Here is a 17,558-nt window from a genome sequence, read left to right as displayed (position 1 = left end):
CCCCCCCGAGAGAGCGGCTTGACTCGAAGCAGAGCACTCGGTGGGCGGAGGGGGAGCCGGGAGCGGGGGGCGGTGTCGGCGCTGGGGGTGGGGGGAGCTGGCTGGGCGGCTGCGCCGGCTCGGGCTCCAGCTCCAGCTCCCGCTCGCTCTCTCTCTCTCTCTCTTGCCGCCGCCGCCTCCGCTGCTGCGGGGCAGGAGGAAGGTTCGGCCATTGTGGAAGCCGCTACAGTCCAGGCAGGGTGCGCCTGGCCAGCTGCAGGTTGTCGGCTGTCCGCTGCCTGCTGCCCATTGCTCGCTGTCTACTGTCAGTGCCCGCTGCCGGCGCCTGCTGCCGGCTCCTCCTTCTCGGGTAAGCAAGAGAGCGGCGGCGTGCCAAGCCAGGGGCTCAAGAGCGCACAGCAAGTGAGCGCTTGCCAGGGGCAGGTGGCGGGAGCGTGGAGGCTCAACCGAGGGGAGGATCGTGGGGTCGCGGCTAGGCCCTACGCTATGGGATCTCTAGGGATCTCAGGCTGGCCCAACGCTGCAGGGGCGCGTGGGGTCCTGGGCTGGGCACGCCAACACTGTTCTTGGCGTCCTGGGGATATTGGCCTCACCAAGTGACGCCGCTGCCCCTCGGGACTTGCACCTGCGGCGCAGTGGGGCTCTTGGCGTTTGCCCAGCCGGGCTCGGGCCCAGGCCCTGGGTGGGTGTGTTCCGAACGAAAACGGGGCTAGAGATTAGGATAATGAGGCCGGGGTGGGGTGGGATGGGGTGAGGGGCTCTCTCCCTGGGGTCCATGTGGGAGGGTTGGGCCGCTGGCTTCGCTTGTGGTCAGTTCCCGAGGGCGAAGGGAGGAGACTCGGGGATCCCCTCACCTCTCCCTCTCGGGTATGTATCGTTTGATCTCGGAGCGGCCCCATCGGGCAGCCTCCCGACCCATTGACCCCCTTGAATGTATTTCCTGCTCCCCCAGGCCGGGAGCTGGGGCGGGGGACGTGAAAGGGGGGCGGCGCCTCGATGGGTGCTCTTTGTCATCCCCGCTCGTTGGGCGGACACGCGGGGCGGCTCCCCCCTTTCGTGGAGCGGAGCGGAGCCGAACGCGCGTGTCCCTGCTACAAAGCGGGGGGAGACAGAATGGGGGAGGTTGCTGGGCGGAGAGAAACCCAGAGGGGGTGGGGAGCCCGGGGATGAACCCGGAGCCTGATCCGAGGTGAGGCGCTTCTTCATAAAGGGGTCTGTTTCCACAGCAGCCTGAATTTATGAGATGAAATGATGGCTAGCAGAGCAGGGCTTTATGAAAGGAACTGGGGATCACTGAGATGAAACAGGTGTTTTATGAGGTCAGATGGGCATTTTCGAATGAAGGTGAGGAAATTGCAAAAGAAGGCCGCTTGCCTTGGTGACTGACAGCAAACCTCCTTGGGAGGAGGCAAGAAGGAGACAAAGAGATGGTTTAGGAGGAAAAAAAAATCGAGCATTTCTGAAAGAGATTTGGTGTGTTAGAGAGGGAGGGTGTATTTATTTCTGAAATATGATAAATGTTCTCACTTGTCTCAGGAATACCTGAGGGGTGTCTTTATAATATTAGGGGGCCTGAGCTCCCCTATCCTGTTCCTTCAGGTTCTCATAGAGCTAGGGTTTTTTGTTTTTGTTTTGTTTTTGTTTTTTTTCCTTTTTCTCCAGGCCCATTTTCTGTTGGGCGGGACTGAGAGGAAAGACTAGATATAATGGAAGGGGAAGAGAATGGAAGGAGAGCTGTACCCTGAGCCTGAGCCCTTCCTTGACCAAGGTATCTCTGGTGGCTCCCTGACAGATACTACTAGGAGGAGTATACAGTGGTTGTGACCTCTGTCTAGGCCTGGCCATTGGGCACTGGTAGAAATGAAGCCAGGAGCTCCGATGAATTGGCTGCTGCTGGCTCAGGGAGGCTCCGGCTGCCACCCCAGCTGCTCCAGCCTCCCTGCTGCCATGGATCTTTGCTGCCTGCCTGCCCGCCTGCCTGGGCAGGCTCACATCCAGGCTGTTCTGCACTGGCAGGTGGTGGCATCCTTTGTAGACTTGGTCAATTTTGTGTCCATGACAGGTTGGCAGCTTTGGGGCCAGGGGAGGTCTGCTTTGGATTGGGGAAGCAGGCTCAGCATAGGCAGTGCCAGCCTTCCTCAGCCCACACTGTCTTCTGAGTGTGATTGCTGGCATCCCTTATGGACCATAGACTGGATATGATTAGTCTGAAATGGATTTGAATGGGATGGGATGGGATTGAATTGATTAGTAAGCATGGCTCAGAAACATCAGAAACATCCTAGTTTCTTGCCATTTTAACAGATAGCCTGATATATAGTGGTTATCGTGCTGGGCTGAGAGTGAGAAAGGCTTGAGTTCAAGTCCTAACTCTGATGCTTGGTATCAGGGTGCCTGTGGGCAAGTCACATAATTTCTCTGAGTCTTAGTTTCTTCATCTATAAAATGGGAATACTAACACCACGCCTTGGGAGGGAGGGAGTGGTTATGAGGATAAAATAAAGTGATGAATGTCAAGTATTTTGGAAGACTTAAAGGGCTACAGTATGGAGGTCATTCTTCCTTGTCCCACATTTATGATGTCAGGACTGGGAAAGACTTAAAGATTTCTTAGTACAAAGCCTGTTTCACAGAACAGGAAACTGAGTCACAGAGAGGTAAGGTTTTTTTTTTTCTTTCTTTCTTTCTTTTTTTTTTTTTAAACCTTTACCTTCCGTCTTGGAGTCAATACTGTGTATTGGCTCCGAGGCAGTAGAATGGTAAGGGTAGGCAATAGGGGTCAAGTGACTTGCCCAGGGTCACACAGCTAGGAAGTGTCTGAGGCCAGATTTGAACCTAGGACTTCCCGTCTCTAGGCTTGGCTCTCAATCCACTGAACTACCCAGCTGCCCCCAGAGGTAAGGTTTTAAAAACCTTGCCTTCTATCTTAATATTGATTCTAAGACAGACGAGAGGTAAGGGCTAGACAATGAGGGTTAAGTGACTTGTCCAGAGTCGAACAGTTAGGAAGTATCTGAGGCCAAATATGAACCCAAGTCCTCCTGACTCTTGGTCTGGAGCTCTAGCCACTGTGCTACCTAGCTGCTGAGGGATTTGAGTATTTTTTTTCAGGATCACAGAGTAATCCAGTGACAGAGGTCCTTCTAGAATCCAGATTTCTTGGTCCATTTGCTATTTTCATCATAACTTACCCTCCACCCTCAAATCATTCTGGAAAAATAAGGCATAATCCAAAAGCTTCTAGAAGGGCAACCTCCTGCCCTTCCTCACTACATGTCTGACTGTGGGAACCATGGCTGGTGTAGGAGAAGAGTAATCACATTTTCCTCTTGATGCTTAAGACCTAGCCCTGCCCTTCCCAGCCTTGGATAGATTAAGCCAAGAGACTCTGGGAGAAACTTGCCTGGAGTGAAAGGATGTAGCCTAGGGCTTGTTAAACTAATCTGGTCTGAAGGAACTCCCCTTGCTAATTTCCTTCCCCCAAAAGCGTATGAATAAGGAGAAAGCAGGTCCTGGAAGGGTCCTAGCTCCTCTGGTCCCTGTTTTCCCCTATGATGGCTGTAGCAGTGATGGTAGCTCCCATTTTTAGAGGACCTTCCAAGTACAGCTGGGCAGGACTATAAGAAGAGTCTGGCTTCCTACTGTCCCACTTACTACTCATATAACCTTAAGTAAGTATCCCTTCTCCACTTTGACTTTCAGTTTTATCATTTTATCATTTGTAAAAAGACAGGGTTGGATGAAATGGTCTCCAAAGGCCCTGCCAGTTCTGGGGCTCTCTCCTCTAATGTCCTCAGACCCTTTTAGGCTCTGACACTCCTGAGCTTGGTGTTACAAAACAGGGTTAATAACACTTATAGTCCCTACCTCATAGTCTGTCAAGCAATGTCAAAAAGCATTTATTGAGTAGCTCTTGTGGGCCAGACACTATTCTAAACCTTGGGGATAACAAGAAAGGCAAAACCCCTCTCTCTGTCCTTAAGGAATTCTCCTTCTAATGGAGGAGATAATGTGCAAATACCTTTCTAGATATAAGATATGAGCATTGTAAATACAAGATAATTTTTAGAGTGAAGGAAGGAGAGGGAGGAACAGTAAAGGCCTCTTAGAAAAGGTGGAACTTGAGTGGTCTTTTTTACAAATAAAGTTTTATTGTTATCTCTTGTTATTACATTGCCTAAATCTATCTTCTCTGTCTCTGTCTCTGTCTCTGTCTCTCCTCTCCTCTCCTCTCCTCTCCTCTCCTCTTTTCTTCTCTCTCTCACTTTCTGTCTTAGAATCAATATTGTGTATTAGTTCCAAAGCAGAAGATTGGTAAGGGATAGGCAATGGGGGTTAAGTGACTTGCCTAGGGTCACACAGCTAGGAAGTATCTGAGGCCAGAATTGAACCTAGGACCTTCTATCTCTAAGCCTGGCTCTCAATCCTACTTGCCCCATATCCTGAATTTCTACCTGCATTTCCTCCTCCTACCACCAAGAGAGCTATCCCATAAAATAGCTTTTAATTCATTTTTTAATGAAAAAGAAAAAGAAAGAGGAAAATTCAGCAAATCTAATTAACAGATTGGAAAAAAAAAGCTTACTATATACATAATGCTCCACAACTATGGCTTTTATTTCAGGTTTGTTTCAGTTTAGAAATCATTAAAATCACTGCACAAATTTCACAAAGGCAATTCAGCCTTCTCTTCTCCTTCAGTTCAATTCTAGGTCCCTGTCATTAACCATTGCAGTGTCTGCTCTAGATAGGAGTATGCTGATAAATATTTAATAACTAGCTCTGAGAGGAGTGAGAGGATATATGCATGACACACTTTTTGGAATCTTCATTATTAGGATTTTTCTGTCATTAAATCTAGATACTTAACTGAAGAATAAGTCAGACCCTGATTTGTCGTGTTTGCAAAGAATAAATGCTCACACAGAAAACTTGAGATTTGACTCCTCATCAGGTAATAAGCACTGGCTCCAAATACATCATCCCTGGTCCTTAGGTTCATGTGGGTCAACCATCCAATTTTATATCATAATCTAAGTAAAAGGAAATTTTCGTCCACTTAGTTTTTCATATGTGGATTGTGAGATCAAATTCTTGTAAGCATTTGTGAATCTTATTTAAGAGATTCAATATCGTAGAATTTGATACAATCAGTATAATCTCATTTCCAAAAAGGATGTAAATAAAGTCTACCTAAAAGTCTATGATTATCTCTAGTTACCGAGGACTAACTACCATGGATTCATGGAAATGAAAGACCCTAGAGATAATTTCATTTTTTAAAAATCCTTACCTTTTGTCTTAGAATCAATACTTCATGACAGCAGTAATATTAATGGCCAGACATGGGCCCATAGTATTTAAATATTGTACTCATTTGATTCTAACTTGGATTCTCTTTTTTCCAAATTGATCTCCAAAAGGGTTGGATCTGTTCATAACTCCACCAACAGTGTATTAGTATTTCCATTTTCCCATATCCCCTTTACATTTGCCATTTTAGCCAGTCTGATGATGATATCTCAAAATTCTTTTGGTTTGCTTTTCTCTAATCAGTAGTGATTTAAAACATATATATATGTGTGTGTATGTATATGTATATACATATACACATATATATGACTTTGATTTCTTCATCTGAAAATTGTTCAATTATTTTGCCCATTTATCAATTGGAGGATGGCTCTTATTCTTCTAAATTTGACAAAGTTCTCTCTCTATTTTTTTTAACCCTTGTACTTCAGTGTATTGTCTCATAGGTGGAAGATTGGTAAGGGTGGGCAATGGGGGTCAAGTGACTTGCCCAGGGTCACACAGCTGGGAAGTGTCTGAGGCTGGGTTTGAACCTAGGACCTCCTGTCTCTAGGCCTGACTCTCACTCCACTGAGCTACCCAGCTGCCCCTCTCTATATATTTTAAATATGAGACCTTTATCAGAGAGGCTGCCAATACCTCACCCCCTGATTCTCTGCTTTCCTTCTAATCTTGGCAACATTTGTTTTCTTTGTACAAAAACTTTTTCAATCTAATGTACTCAAAATTATCCATTTTGCATTTCACAATGCTAACTAGGATTCTGATGGCAAGGAGAGACACTTGCATAAGATGATCGTAAGAGTAAAGACCTCTGGGATATTTGGAAGCACTTTAATACTAGTTTATAGTTCTAGAATGGGTAATCCACAATGTAACTATACCCAGTTTACTGATGAGTAGACTGAGCCTGGGAGAGGTTGAAGGGATTAGCATTTAGGTACTGCTTTAAGGTTTTCAAAGTATTTTGTACCAGTCACTCACTTCATGTTAATCTACCTCGCAGGGTTTGTAGTGAGGAGAGTACTTTTTATTTTTATTTTTATTTAAACCCTTAACTTCTGTGTATTGACTCATAGGTGGAAGAGTGGTAAGGGTGGGCAATGGGGGTCAAGTGACTTGCCCAGGGTCACACAGCTGGGAAGTGTCTGAGGCAAGATTTGAATCTAGGACCTCCCATCTCTAGGCCTGACTCTCAATCCACTGAGCTACCCAGCTGCCCCAGGAGAGTACTTTTTAAAACTTCCCCCTCTCCCCGACAGTTACCAGAGAGAGCAGAGGGAGGAAGTGCTTGCTTTGAAGTGTTGGACAGAGGGGCGGGGCACACAAAAAATGTCCTTGGGCACTGGGAAGAGGAGGGACAGGAGCAGCTCTCCAAGTGCTGGCTGGGCCCACATACCAATACTTTGCCAGTGCTGCATCAGGCAATCAGAAATAATTATTCTCACATGAGAGGAGGAACTTGTCCAAGGATCATTGATTCTTTTTACATTTTCAAATTTTTTATTATTTTTTAACCAATTCATTCCTTTTATTATTTTTTCAATTACATGTTGAAACAATTTTTTAATAGTTGCTTTCTGACCTTTTGCAATCCAAATTTCCTCCTTTCTTCCCCTTGCCCCCCCCTTCCAGGTGGCAAACAATCTGATAAGGGTTTATTCCAGTGTTGTCATGCAATACAAATTTTCCTATTCCTCATCTTTTGAAAAAAATATTATATATTGCACACATAAGAAAAAAACGCATGAAGGAAATAAGGCAAGAAAAGAAATGATTTGATCTGCACTCAGACTCTGACAGTTCCTTCTATGGCTGTGGATCATCACACTTTTCATCATGAATCCCTTGGGATTATCTCGGGTTCTTGCATTGCTGACAATAGTTTTGTCCTTCCCAGCAGATCATTATATAATATTTCTGTTACTGTGTGCAGTGTTATCCTGTTTCTGCTCACTTCACTTTGCATCAGTTCATACAAATCTTTCCAAGTTTTTCTGAAATCATCTCATTTTTTTTTTATGGTGCAATAGCATTTCATTACAATCATATGCTATAATTTGTTCAACCATTCCCCAATTGATGGACCTCCCTTTAGTTTCTAATTTTTTGTCACCACAAAGAGAACTGCTATGAATATTTTTGTGCAAGTAGGCCCTTTCCCCTTTTTTATTATCTGACTGGAATATATAGACCCAGTAGTAGTATTAGAGAATCAGAGGGTGTGCACAGTTTCATAGTCTTTTGGGCAAAGTTCCAGATTGCTCTCCAGAATGGTTGTATCAGTTCACACTTCCACCAGCAGTGCATTAGTGTTCCAATTTTCCCACATCCTCTCCAGTATTTATCATTGTCATTTTAGCCAGACTGATAGATTTAATATTTGGTACACTGATTCTTTAAAAAATTTTTTCTTATATTTTTCTCTTCCAGATTACATATAGGTATAATTTTTAATAATTGTTTTCTGACATTTTATGATCTGCATTCTTTCCTTCTCTTCCCTCCTTCCCAAGGAATATAATATAGGTTAAACATGTACTATCATGCAATACATATGTTGTAGAAGAAGACATATGCTGGTTATGCAAGAAAAAACCCGTGAAGGAAATAAAATGAAAAGTGGTGTGCTTCATTCTGCATTCAAACACCCTCAGCGTTTTCTGTGGTGGTGGATAGCCTTTTTTATCATGAGTCTCTTGGATTAAGGAGCATTGATTCTAAAAACCAGGAAAGATGGGGGACATCGTCTAGCTCAACCTCCTCATTATATTATTTTATTTAAACCCTTACCTTCTGTCTTACAATTGATATGAAGAATCACATTGATGCTAAGATAGAAGAGTGGTAAGGGTTAAGCAACAGAGTTTACGTGACTTGTCTGGGGTCACACAGCTAGGAAGTGTCTGAGGCCAGCTTTGAATCCAGGTCCTCCTGATTCCAGACTTGGCACCCTTCCACTGTGCTACCTAGCTGCTCCATCTCTTCATTACCTCTTGAACATTCCATAATACAAAATCTCTATTTTGAATGATTCCTCCATTTCTTTTTATGTATTTGATATTTTTTTTACCACAACCCTCTTCATTTTATAGATGAGGAAACTGAGACCAAGAAAATGAAAATGACTTGCCCAAATATACACAGGCAATTAGTGTTAGAACCAGGATTTCAACCCAGATCTTTTGATACCAGCTACATTGTCCTGTCTACTGAACCGTGTTTCTTACTGATGATCTAGTGGAAGATCCTGGGCTAGAGGTCAGTTCTTCTGACTCCCAGGAGGCTTAGGGCCCATTAACATTCTTCTGACTCTTGGTCTAATCTACAATATATACTTATCCTGCAGATCATTGCCCCTGAGGACTCCCATACCATCTTGTCTTCACTACGTCTTTGGAGATGTCTTCCTCGGATGAAGAGACCCTCAGCGAGCGATCGTGCCGTAGTGAACGATCATGCCGGAGCGAGCGATCTTACAGGAGCGAGCGATCTGGGAGCCTATCTCCCTGTCCCCCTGGGGATACTTTACCCTGGAATTTACCTCTTCACGAGCAAAAGAAACGGAAAAGCCAGGACTCCGTACTCGATCCAGCAGAAAGAGCCGTGGTCAGAGTTGCTGGTAAGAGCAGCCGGTGAAAGACATTTGATGGGAGGATTGGCCTTTCCTGGGGACCTCACACTCGTTATTTTGGGGATAGATAGTTGGACATGTATCTGAAGTCTATCAAGATGGGTATTGCTCAGAGGCCAGTTAGATTGCCCAATGGATATGGAGCTAAGCCTAGAAACAGGACTTCCTGGGTTCAGATGTGTCTTCAGACACTTCCTAGAGTTATGACCCTGGGCAAGTCACTTAATCCCCATTGCCTAGCCTTTACTGCTCTTCTGCTTTGGAAATGATACTTAATATCACTAAGTAAGGGTTTAAAATAATAATAATAATAATAACAATAATAATATTTAGGAAAGCAACTGGGATCAGAAGACTAGACTAGACACCAGGTCTTACAAGAATTGGTTAAAAGAACTGGAGGTGTTTAGTCTGGAGAAGAGAAGATCTGGAGGGTCATGATAGCTTCATCAGCCATTCAAATGGTTGTCATGAGGGAGAGGGATTCTACTTGTTCTGTTTAGCTTCAGAAAGCAGAATTACGAGCAATGCAGGCACTTAGAGAAAGGCAGCTTTTGTCTTGGGTATCTGGCAAGACTTGCTAAAAGTGGAGCTGTCCAAAGTAGAATGGGGGCACCTCAGAAGGCATTCAAGTGGACCCCTAGATGGCTACTTCCTGGGAAAGCTGCATGACAGATTTCCCTGCTCAGGTTGGATTAGAAGCCCTCCGAGACCCCTTCTAGTTTGGGGCATGGAGATGGCAGAGTGGAGAGAATGCTGGGCTCAGTGTTAGGAGGACCTGAGTTCCAATGTGGTCTCAAATGCTTGCTAGCTATGTGACCCTGGACAAATCACTTAACCTCTCTCAGCCTCAGTTTCCTCATATATAAAATAGGAATAATAATAGCTCCTACCTCCCATGGTTATCGTGAAGATCAAATGAGATGATATTTGTAGCACAGTGCCTGACATGTAGTACGTGCTAGGTAAATGTTAGCTATTATTATTCTGGGCAGCCAGGTGGTACAATAGATAGAGTGCTGGCCCTGGAGACAGAAAAAGTCATCTTTCTGAATTCAAACCCAGCCTCGAACACTTCCTAGCTCTGTGACCCTGGCGAAGTCACTTCACCCTATTTGCCTTGGTTTCCTCATCTGTAAAATGAGCTGGAGGAGGACATGGCCAACCACTCCAGTATCTCTGCCAAGAAAACCCCAAATGGGATCATGAAGAGTCGGATGTGGCTAATAATGACTGAACTGAAAAATTATTATTCTAGCTCTGAGAGACTGTGGTTCCATGAGAGCTGCAAGGTCTGCCTCCTTTGCTACAGAGCTGGCTGGGCTTCATCAAGGCCTTGCAATACTGCATCCATCCTGCAATAGACACATTATCTAGTTTTTCTCAAGGATGACATTCTTTCCCAGAGCTGTTCCTCTTCACTAGGAATCAGGTGCTTCCTGAGGACATTACTACTTAAATTATTTGATTAATAGTCATCATAAGCTCATAATATCAGAGCTTCAGGGCTAGAGGGGACCATTAAGGCCTTCTAGTCCCATTCCCTGTTTTATAGATAATAATAGTAATAATAAATAGGTATTTTAACTATTATTATATTATATAAACTATATATATATATATTTAAGGTTTGTAAAGCACTTTATATGTTTCTTCATTTGACCTCACAACAACCCTGTGAGATATGTAGTATTATCATTCTCATTTTACAGAGGGAGAAACTGAGACTGTTAACTATTATTATAGTTTATATCTATATTATCCTAAGATTTGTAAAGCACTTTATATTCTTTGTTGTTTCAGATGAGTCTCACAACAACCCTATGAGAGAGAAGTATGGCCTAAAGAAGTTAAGTGACTTGCTCAAAACCCTCAGATAAGGACCAGAGGAATAGAGCCAAGGCTGGAAAGGGCCTATGAAAGTTATAGCATCACAGTATCTCAGAGTCAGAAGGGACTTCAGGGGCTATTTAGTCCATTGTTGTCTTTTTTACAAATGGGGAAACTGAGGCTCAGGGAGAGGAAATGATTTGGTCAAGGTTTTACTTGGAATCAGTGACAATAACTGAGATTAGAGCCCAACTTAGACCCTGATTCCCAGGCAAGGGTTTCTATTTTATCACATCCTATAGTTGTATTTTCATGTCATATTATCATCATAAGGCATCCTTGCACTGAATGGTTTCATGTGATGTTTCTTGACCTCAGGACCATAGATTCAGCAGTGTGTATGACTCAATCAGGACATTGACCAGGACATGACTGGAGGATGTTGGATTGCTGTGTTAGGATTAAGGGATGAGCTATTGGAGAGGGAATAACTGCAGTCAGGGCAGGTGTGAAAAAGCAGAGAGAAGGAAAAAAGAAACAAAGAGAAAAGAATGAAGAATGGTGGAGGAACAGGGAAGAAAAGGGGAAAAAAGAGGCATATATGGTAGTTCTTGGTAGAATTAGAGTGTCTGCAACTGCCCAGGGACTCTTAGTGGTTGCTAGAGATTGTTGACTTGGCATTGCTAATCTTTCCGAAAAAATACTTGCTTATGAGTTCTCTCATTCAAGAATATTCGGTGGCTCCCTATTGCCATATCAAATCTGAACTCTTCTGTGTGCTTTTCTAGGCTATCCATGATCTGTTTCTATCCTAAACTTATCTCTCATTGGTTCCCAACACAATTCTTGCTATAGCCAGGCCAGTTGCCATACTGTTCCCTGCATATTATCTTTGTTCCCACTTCTCTGCTTTGGCTCAAACTGTCCCTCCAACCTAGGAGATACTCCCCGCTCATCTAAACATTCCTCGTATTTTAAGATTCAGGTTAAGTTCTACCTTTTTAAGAAGCCTTCCCTAGCTTTAATAATATTCCAGGCCAAATTGTTCTGAAATTTTATAGCCTATGTTCCTATGACACACAGTACCTCTGTGCCATAGAATTCTGTATGTTCTCTATTGTTTGATAATTGTTTCTTGCCTCCAGAGCTGGGACAAAGCAAGTATTTTTCCAGGTAAGGTTTGAAAACTGTCTCATTGCATTTGAAAGTTTCATCCCCTCCTCTCAATATGTTACTATCCCCCTGGAGCTTTTGAGTCTGTAACACATACAGCTTTATTTATCCAAAAATGTATGTTCTCCGGTCATGGAGAGCAGAATTTTCCGGCATAAACATAGAAAGTCGAGGTAAGTGTTTCTGTGCTGCCCCCTCTTGTGCATTACACCCCAGGCAATTGCCTCCATTGCCTGCCCTGAGTTCTGGCCCTATTTATCTCCCTGAACCAGACAATGAATTATAATTTAATAATAACTGACATTCATATAGTGTTTTAAAGTCTGTAAAGACATTATCTCATTTGATCTAGATGCATTCAAAGAAAATTAAATTGTCTTTTCTTTCTTCTGAATCCTTTAACCTGGTATTGGCCACATCACTTGATTGATTGATACATGTAGTTTATTACAACCCAATGTCATAATTCACAGGAACACAGAATCTCGACATTTTCAGAAACTCCCAAGGACAGCTAGTTGAGCTCATATCTGAGCAGAAATTCCTGGTCCAGCCATCTGGGATTGATTAGATATGGTGGGCTAGTTGAATCTGCTGTGCTCCCTCTCTCAACGAGCAAGAGAGCCTGGCTCACGGTGAGTGTTCCAAAATTCAATGGATGAATGCTCTCAGTTGTTGGGGGTATTTTTTATGGTCATTTATTCTGAAGGTGATCTTCCAGGTAGGGGGAAGCAGGGTGGGTGGCAAGATGGCAGGGATGCATGGACTCTCCAGATCTTCTGGCCAGTCAGGTATGGCTCTTTATTTCTTTCAGGTTCATGTAATTTACAAAAAACAAGTTAGCTCTAAATTAGTAGTAGATGAGCTCTAGGTTTGTTCTCTCACATTATGACTCAGTCTCTTGCTGCTGTGCCTCCAGCTATAGAACCACATGCTCTTTCCTTTTCTCTCTGAGAGGCTGATTTCAAGTACTTTCTAGTTTAAGAATGCTCCAAGCTCCATCATTACCATTTCTGGGATTGTATGGCTCCCCTTTTATGCAGTAGAATGATAAGATTCAAGTTTTCTCCTCTGCCTCATAGATCTTTGCTTTGCCACCCGCTCCAGAGTCACATGCTCATTCCTCTTCTTTCTAAAGTTAGCTCAAGAACCCAACACTTTCTAAACCAGTGATGGCAAACCTTTTAGAGACCAAGTGCCCAAACTACACCTGTACACCGAGTGTGAGCTGCCCCCCTTACCCCAGACAGGGGAGGGAGGAAGCACTCCCATTGTGCTCTTGGGCAGAGGGGTGGGTGATGTGAGAAATGTCCTCAGGCATGGTGGAGAGGAGGAAGGGAGCTGCCTCCTCTGGCACATGTGCAATAGATTTGCTATCACTAGTCTAAATCCACCCTCCCCCTTCCTCCCCTAAAAGGTGAATCCTAAGCTCTCAAGTGTCACTCTTCCAAAGTTCCCTCCATGAATGGGGTTTCCTTTCTGTAAATTTCTTTACCATTCCACATGAATGCTGCCCTCACTTTGGTTGTGTGTGTGGATTCTTCCTTTTGGGGTTCAAAAGCTCCACCATTGTTGCTCCATAGCTGACATTAACAGCTCTTGAAACAAAAGAAGATAGGTATCAGGTCCTCCTGAGGTCATGCTTCACATCCCATCTAGCCATCCAGTCCTTGCTTTCAGTAAGTTTATGTTCTTTTGTGGGGTGGGAGTATGGCAGTGGTGGGGCACAACTTACTTTACTGTTGTACTTAGTTCTAAGTGCCCCTCTAAGGATGTTGATGAGTTGGCTTGGGTTTGAGAGACGATGAGCAGACTGCTCACCACATCATTCAAAGGTTAGTGGGTGGTGGGCTGGTGGAAGGAAATGGCTTTGTAAACCAAAGACTTTCCTCCTGCCGTCTCCTGTGTACTTTCCTGGTACTGGCTACCACTACCAAGAAACTCAAGTAAGCAGCCCTGCTCATTCTTGTTCCTAAACCTCTCCCCTAAGATTTTTAGACTGTTTGGGGAGGAGCAGGCTCATGCCGACACTGCACTGGCAAACCCATCCAATTGTTGCCTTTATAGAGTCTTCTTGCCTGATAAAACATTACCCGAAGTACCTCTCTACTATGAGGGGGAGGCAGTGTGGTACACTAGAAATACTACTGGAGTTAAGATTCATGAGACCTGAGTTTGAATCCTACCTCTCCTACTAACTGTGATCCTGGGCAGGTCATTTAATTTCTGGGACTCAGTTTCTTGATCTATAAAGGGGTTTATTAGTTCCCAAAGTTCTTTTTTAAGTCTTCCCCTCCATATATACATTCTTTTTATTGTTAAAAGGACCAAGAGACAAAGTTTTAAAATAATCTCTACAATTGGTGATGAACTAGAATATGAAAGTGAAAAAGGTAATAGACTATTTGATCGAGCTCTTGGTATACTGACAGCACATGTAACCAAAGGAATTGTCATCCTCTACCACTAAGGCAGCAAAAGACTGGAAGCAGTTTTCAGTTTTTCACCTTCTACAGGCAGAAAATGCGGCTTTTATAAAGGTGATATATAAGGCAACAAATCATGCTGAGAGATATCCTTGAGCACAGACTGCTATTGCTGGTCCACAAAGAGCATCTCACCTTCCATCTTAGAATCAATACTGTGTATTGGTTCCAAGGCAGAAGAGCAGTAAGGGCTAGGCAATGGGGGTTAAGTGACTTGCTCAGGGTCACACAGCTAGGAAGTGTCTGAGGTGAGATTTGAACCCAGGACTTCCCCATTCCAGGTCTGGCTCTCTTTGCACTGAGCCCCCTAGTTGCCCTCTCCCTGAATGTTATTCTAAGTCTGACCATCAGTGAAATGTGTCTGAGCATATAGTATAGACACTCAATAAATGCTTGTCAAATAGACTCTAGCTTCAATATCCTGTTACATAAAAACTGGACACTGTTAAAAAAAAATGACACAAAACATCTTTTGTTGTTGTGGTTGAATCATTCTAAAATTGTTTGATTTGAACTCAGGAAGTTCCTGACTCCAGGCCTGGCAGTCCTACTCATTGCACCACCTAGTGGCCCTACAACACATCTAACTTAACCCCTTCACATTCCTACTTCTCACTTCTTTCATGCTCTGGAAACTAAAATCAAATCAATACCACCATTGGCAAGGATATTTTCCACTCCTGGAGGGGTTTGCTAGTCATTGCCAAGATAGCTTTCCTCACGGTTCTAGAGGCGACTAGATGGCTCAGTGGACAGAGAGCTGGACCTAGAGTCAGGAAAAACTGAGTTCAATTGTGGCCTCAGATGTGTGACCCTGGGCAAGTCACTTAATACCATTTGCCTTGGTTTTCTCATCTGTAAAATGAGCTGGAGAAGGAAATGGCAAACTACCCATGGATCTTTGCCAAGAAAACCCCAAATGGGGTCATGAAGAGATGGCTATGACTGAACAACAACAAAAACATTAGTGTTCTGTGGTCCACAAGGACATGAAGTCAGATACAATTGAATGACAACAACAACGCCGTCCTTGTAACCTTCCAGTCACAAACACACGTCTTTGTCTGCCACTCGACAACATATGTGATCTCCCCCTTTTAGGGAGGCATGTCTTTGAAGTTAGGGACTAGCTTGCTTTTATATGTATATACTCGGTGCTTGGCACATAGTAATGTTCCTCATTCATTCATTCATTCATTCATTCATTCATTCATTCATTCCTACTTCCCAAATCTTTCCAAGTTCCCTCAGCCTTTCAGTAGATGCCATAGTTCTTCATCCTCTCACCTGTGAATACTGGTCAGCTTATCAGTGTTCCTACCAGAATATGGCATTGGCCTGCTAACATCCGAGATGTGTTTCAGTCCAGGCAGAGGAGAGCGAGTCTCTGATTTACCTTTTTCTAGATATTAGATTTTTAATTCTGCCTAAATTGAGCTGGCTTTTGTGGCTGCTATAGGATGCAGAGTCATACAGAGTCCCCAGAGATCCTGAGGTCTTTGTTCATGGGAATTGCTGTACGAGAATGCCTCATCTATTCTCTACTTATGTTAGAGTTTTTTTGACCTCAAGCGAAGGACTTTTATGTTTATCCCAGTTAAGCTTCTTTTTAGCTACGAGTCAGATTCTGCCTGATGAGACCTTTGGGGTTCCTCACTGTTAGTCATTCTATTCACTTTCCTGGTGGCTTAATCTTACCTGCATATGTGGTAAGCATACTGTGTCCATTCCATTATCCATGTTACCATTCTCTTCTCTTTGGCAAGTGTGGTACAATAGAAAGATACTCATATTTGGAGCTGGAGGATGGAGCATAGGAATGTTGATTTAGAGCAGGAAGGGACCTTAGTGGCCATTGTGTCCAACTCCCTCTTTTTACAGAGGAGGAAACTGAGGCCCCACAAGGTTAAGTGATTTGCGCAGAGTTTCACAGTGAGTGTCTGAGGAAGGATTCAAACCTAGGTCCTCTTTTCTCTGAAATCATAGCATGTGAGGTTCAAATCCTGACTCTGATGCTTATTCCTGCTGTGACCTTAGATAAGTCACATAACTTCCATGGACCTCAGTTTCTTCATTTGTAAAATGAGAGAATTGAACCAGATGGCCTCAGGTGGTTCCAGCACTAGCTCTGTGATCCAAAATATTTATGGAATATCTTGTATTTGCCCAGAATTCTTTTCTGCACTCTGTAATGTTAGCCATTCTTGCCTTCAAGGAGTTTTAGTTTGGGAGACCAGATTTTCAGCCCTAAAATGGTTAGGTGATAATGATAACTCATAGAGGGGAGGGATTCATGTGGGTTCCAGTAGTGAAGGAAATCCCTCATGGAAGACCTGAGCCTTGAAGAATGGCTAAGATGTAGAGAGATAGGGAAGATGGGAAGAGCACATTTCAGATAAGGGAACAGCAAGAGTGGGGGTGTGTGTGTACAAAATTGGGGGAGTACTCCCATGGGGAGGAGAAGAGTTAGGAGAACCTTCCTGCTGGGGGCATAAGTTTGTTATTGGGCATCCATGAAGGAGAGAAACATTAGATGGGTAAGATGAAGGTATGATTTTGGATGCTGGGATGACTGGTTTTGATCTGAGCCAGTAAGCACTGGGGAGACATGGGCTATTTGGTGACCTTTCTTTAGGCTCCTCTAGGTTGTTTGTTTATTTATTTTTTCATAAATAGGGCTTGTGACAGGAGGGGGAAAATTTGGGGCCCCAAAAGCTCTAGGAGGAAGAGAATATACTGCTGAGAAGAACTGGCAGTGATTCAGGGAGGCAGCAAAATGCCTGAGGTTGTATGTACACAGCTGGTTCTTAAACCATTCTCTTTGCTAAGTTATAATGTTCCTCCCTTAGGATGTCCCAGGTGTTCACTGTAATCTGGTATCACCAGGACACAACTGCCAGTGGGATTCCATGGCATACCCCAGGGAGAGCCTCATAACTATGTACATGTCAGGGGAAGGGGAAACCAAAAGGGTGTGATCTACAGACTGAGTTACATGGGTTCCCATGAGAAGGGGGTGGGGAGAGACAGACAGACAGACAGACAGACAGAGACAGAGAGAGGAAGAGGAGAGACAGAGAGAGAGAGAGAGAGAGAGAGAGAGAGAGAGAGAGAGAGAGAGA

General features: G+C 43.8%; 1 protein-coding gene across 1 annotated transcript in view; it reads left to right on the top strand.

The window, feature by feature from the left end:
* Positions 1–8,715: 8,715 nt before the first annotated feature.
* Positions 8,716–17,558, top strand: part of MACF1 (microtubule actin crosslinking factor 1) — a 422,428-nt gene continuing 413,585 nt past the window's right edge. The window contains exon 1 of the mRNA XM_044668040.1: positions 8,716–8,935. Coding sequence (XP_044523975.1) covers positions 8,716–8,935 — 220 coding nt within the window. The remainder of the gene's footprint in view (positions 8,936–17,558) is intronic.

Source organism: Gracilinanus agilis, chromosome 3, assembly GCF_016433145.1.
Source record: "Gracilinanus agilis isolate LMUSP501 chromosome 3, AgileGrace, whole genome shotgun sequence".
Classification (NCBI taxonomy): Eukaryota; Metazoa; Chordata; class Mammalia; order Didelphimorphia; family Didelphidae; genus Gracilinanus; species Gracilinanus agilis.
Note: the sequence above shows the minus strand (reverse complement) of the source record. Positions and strands in the feature narration are given on the sequence as shown.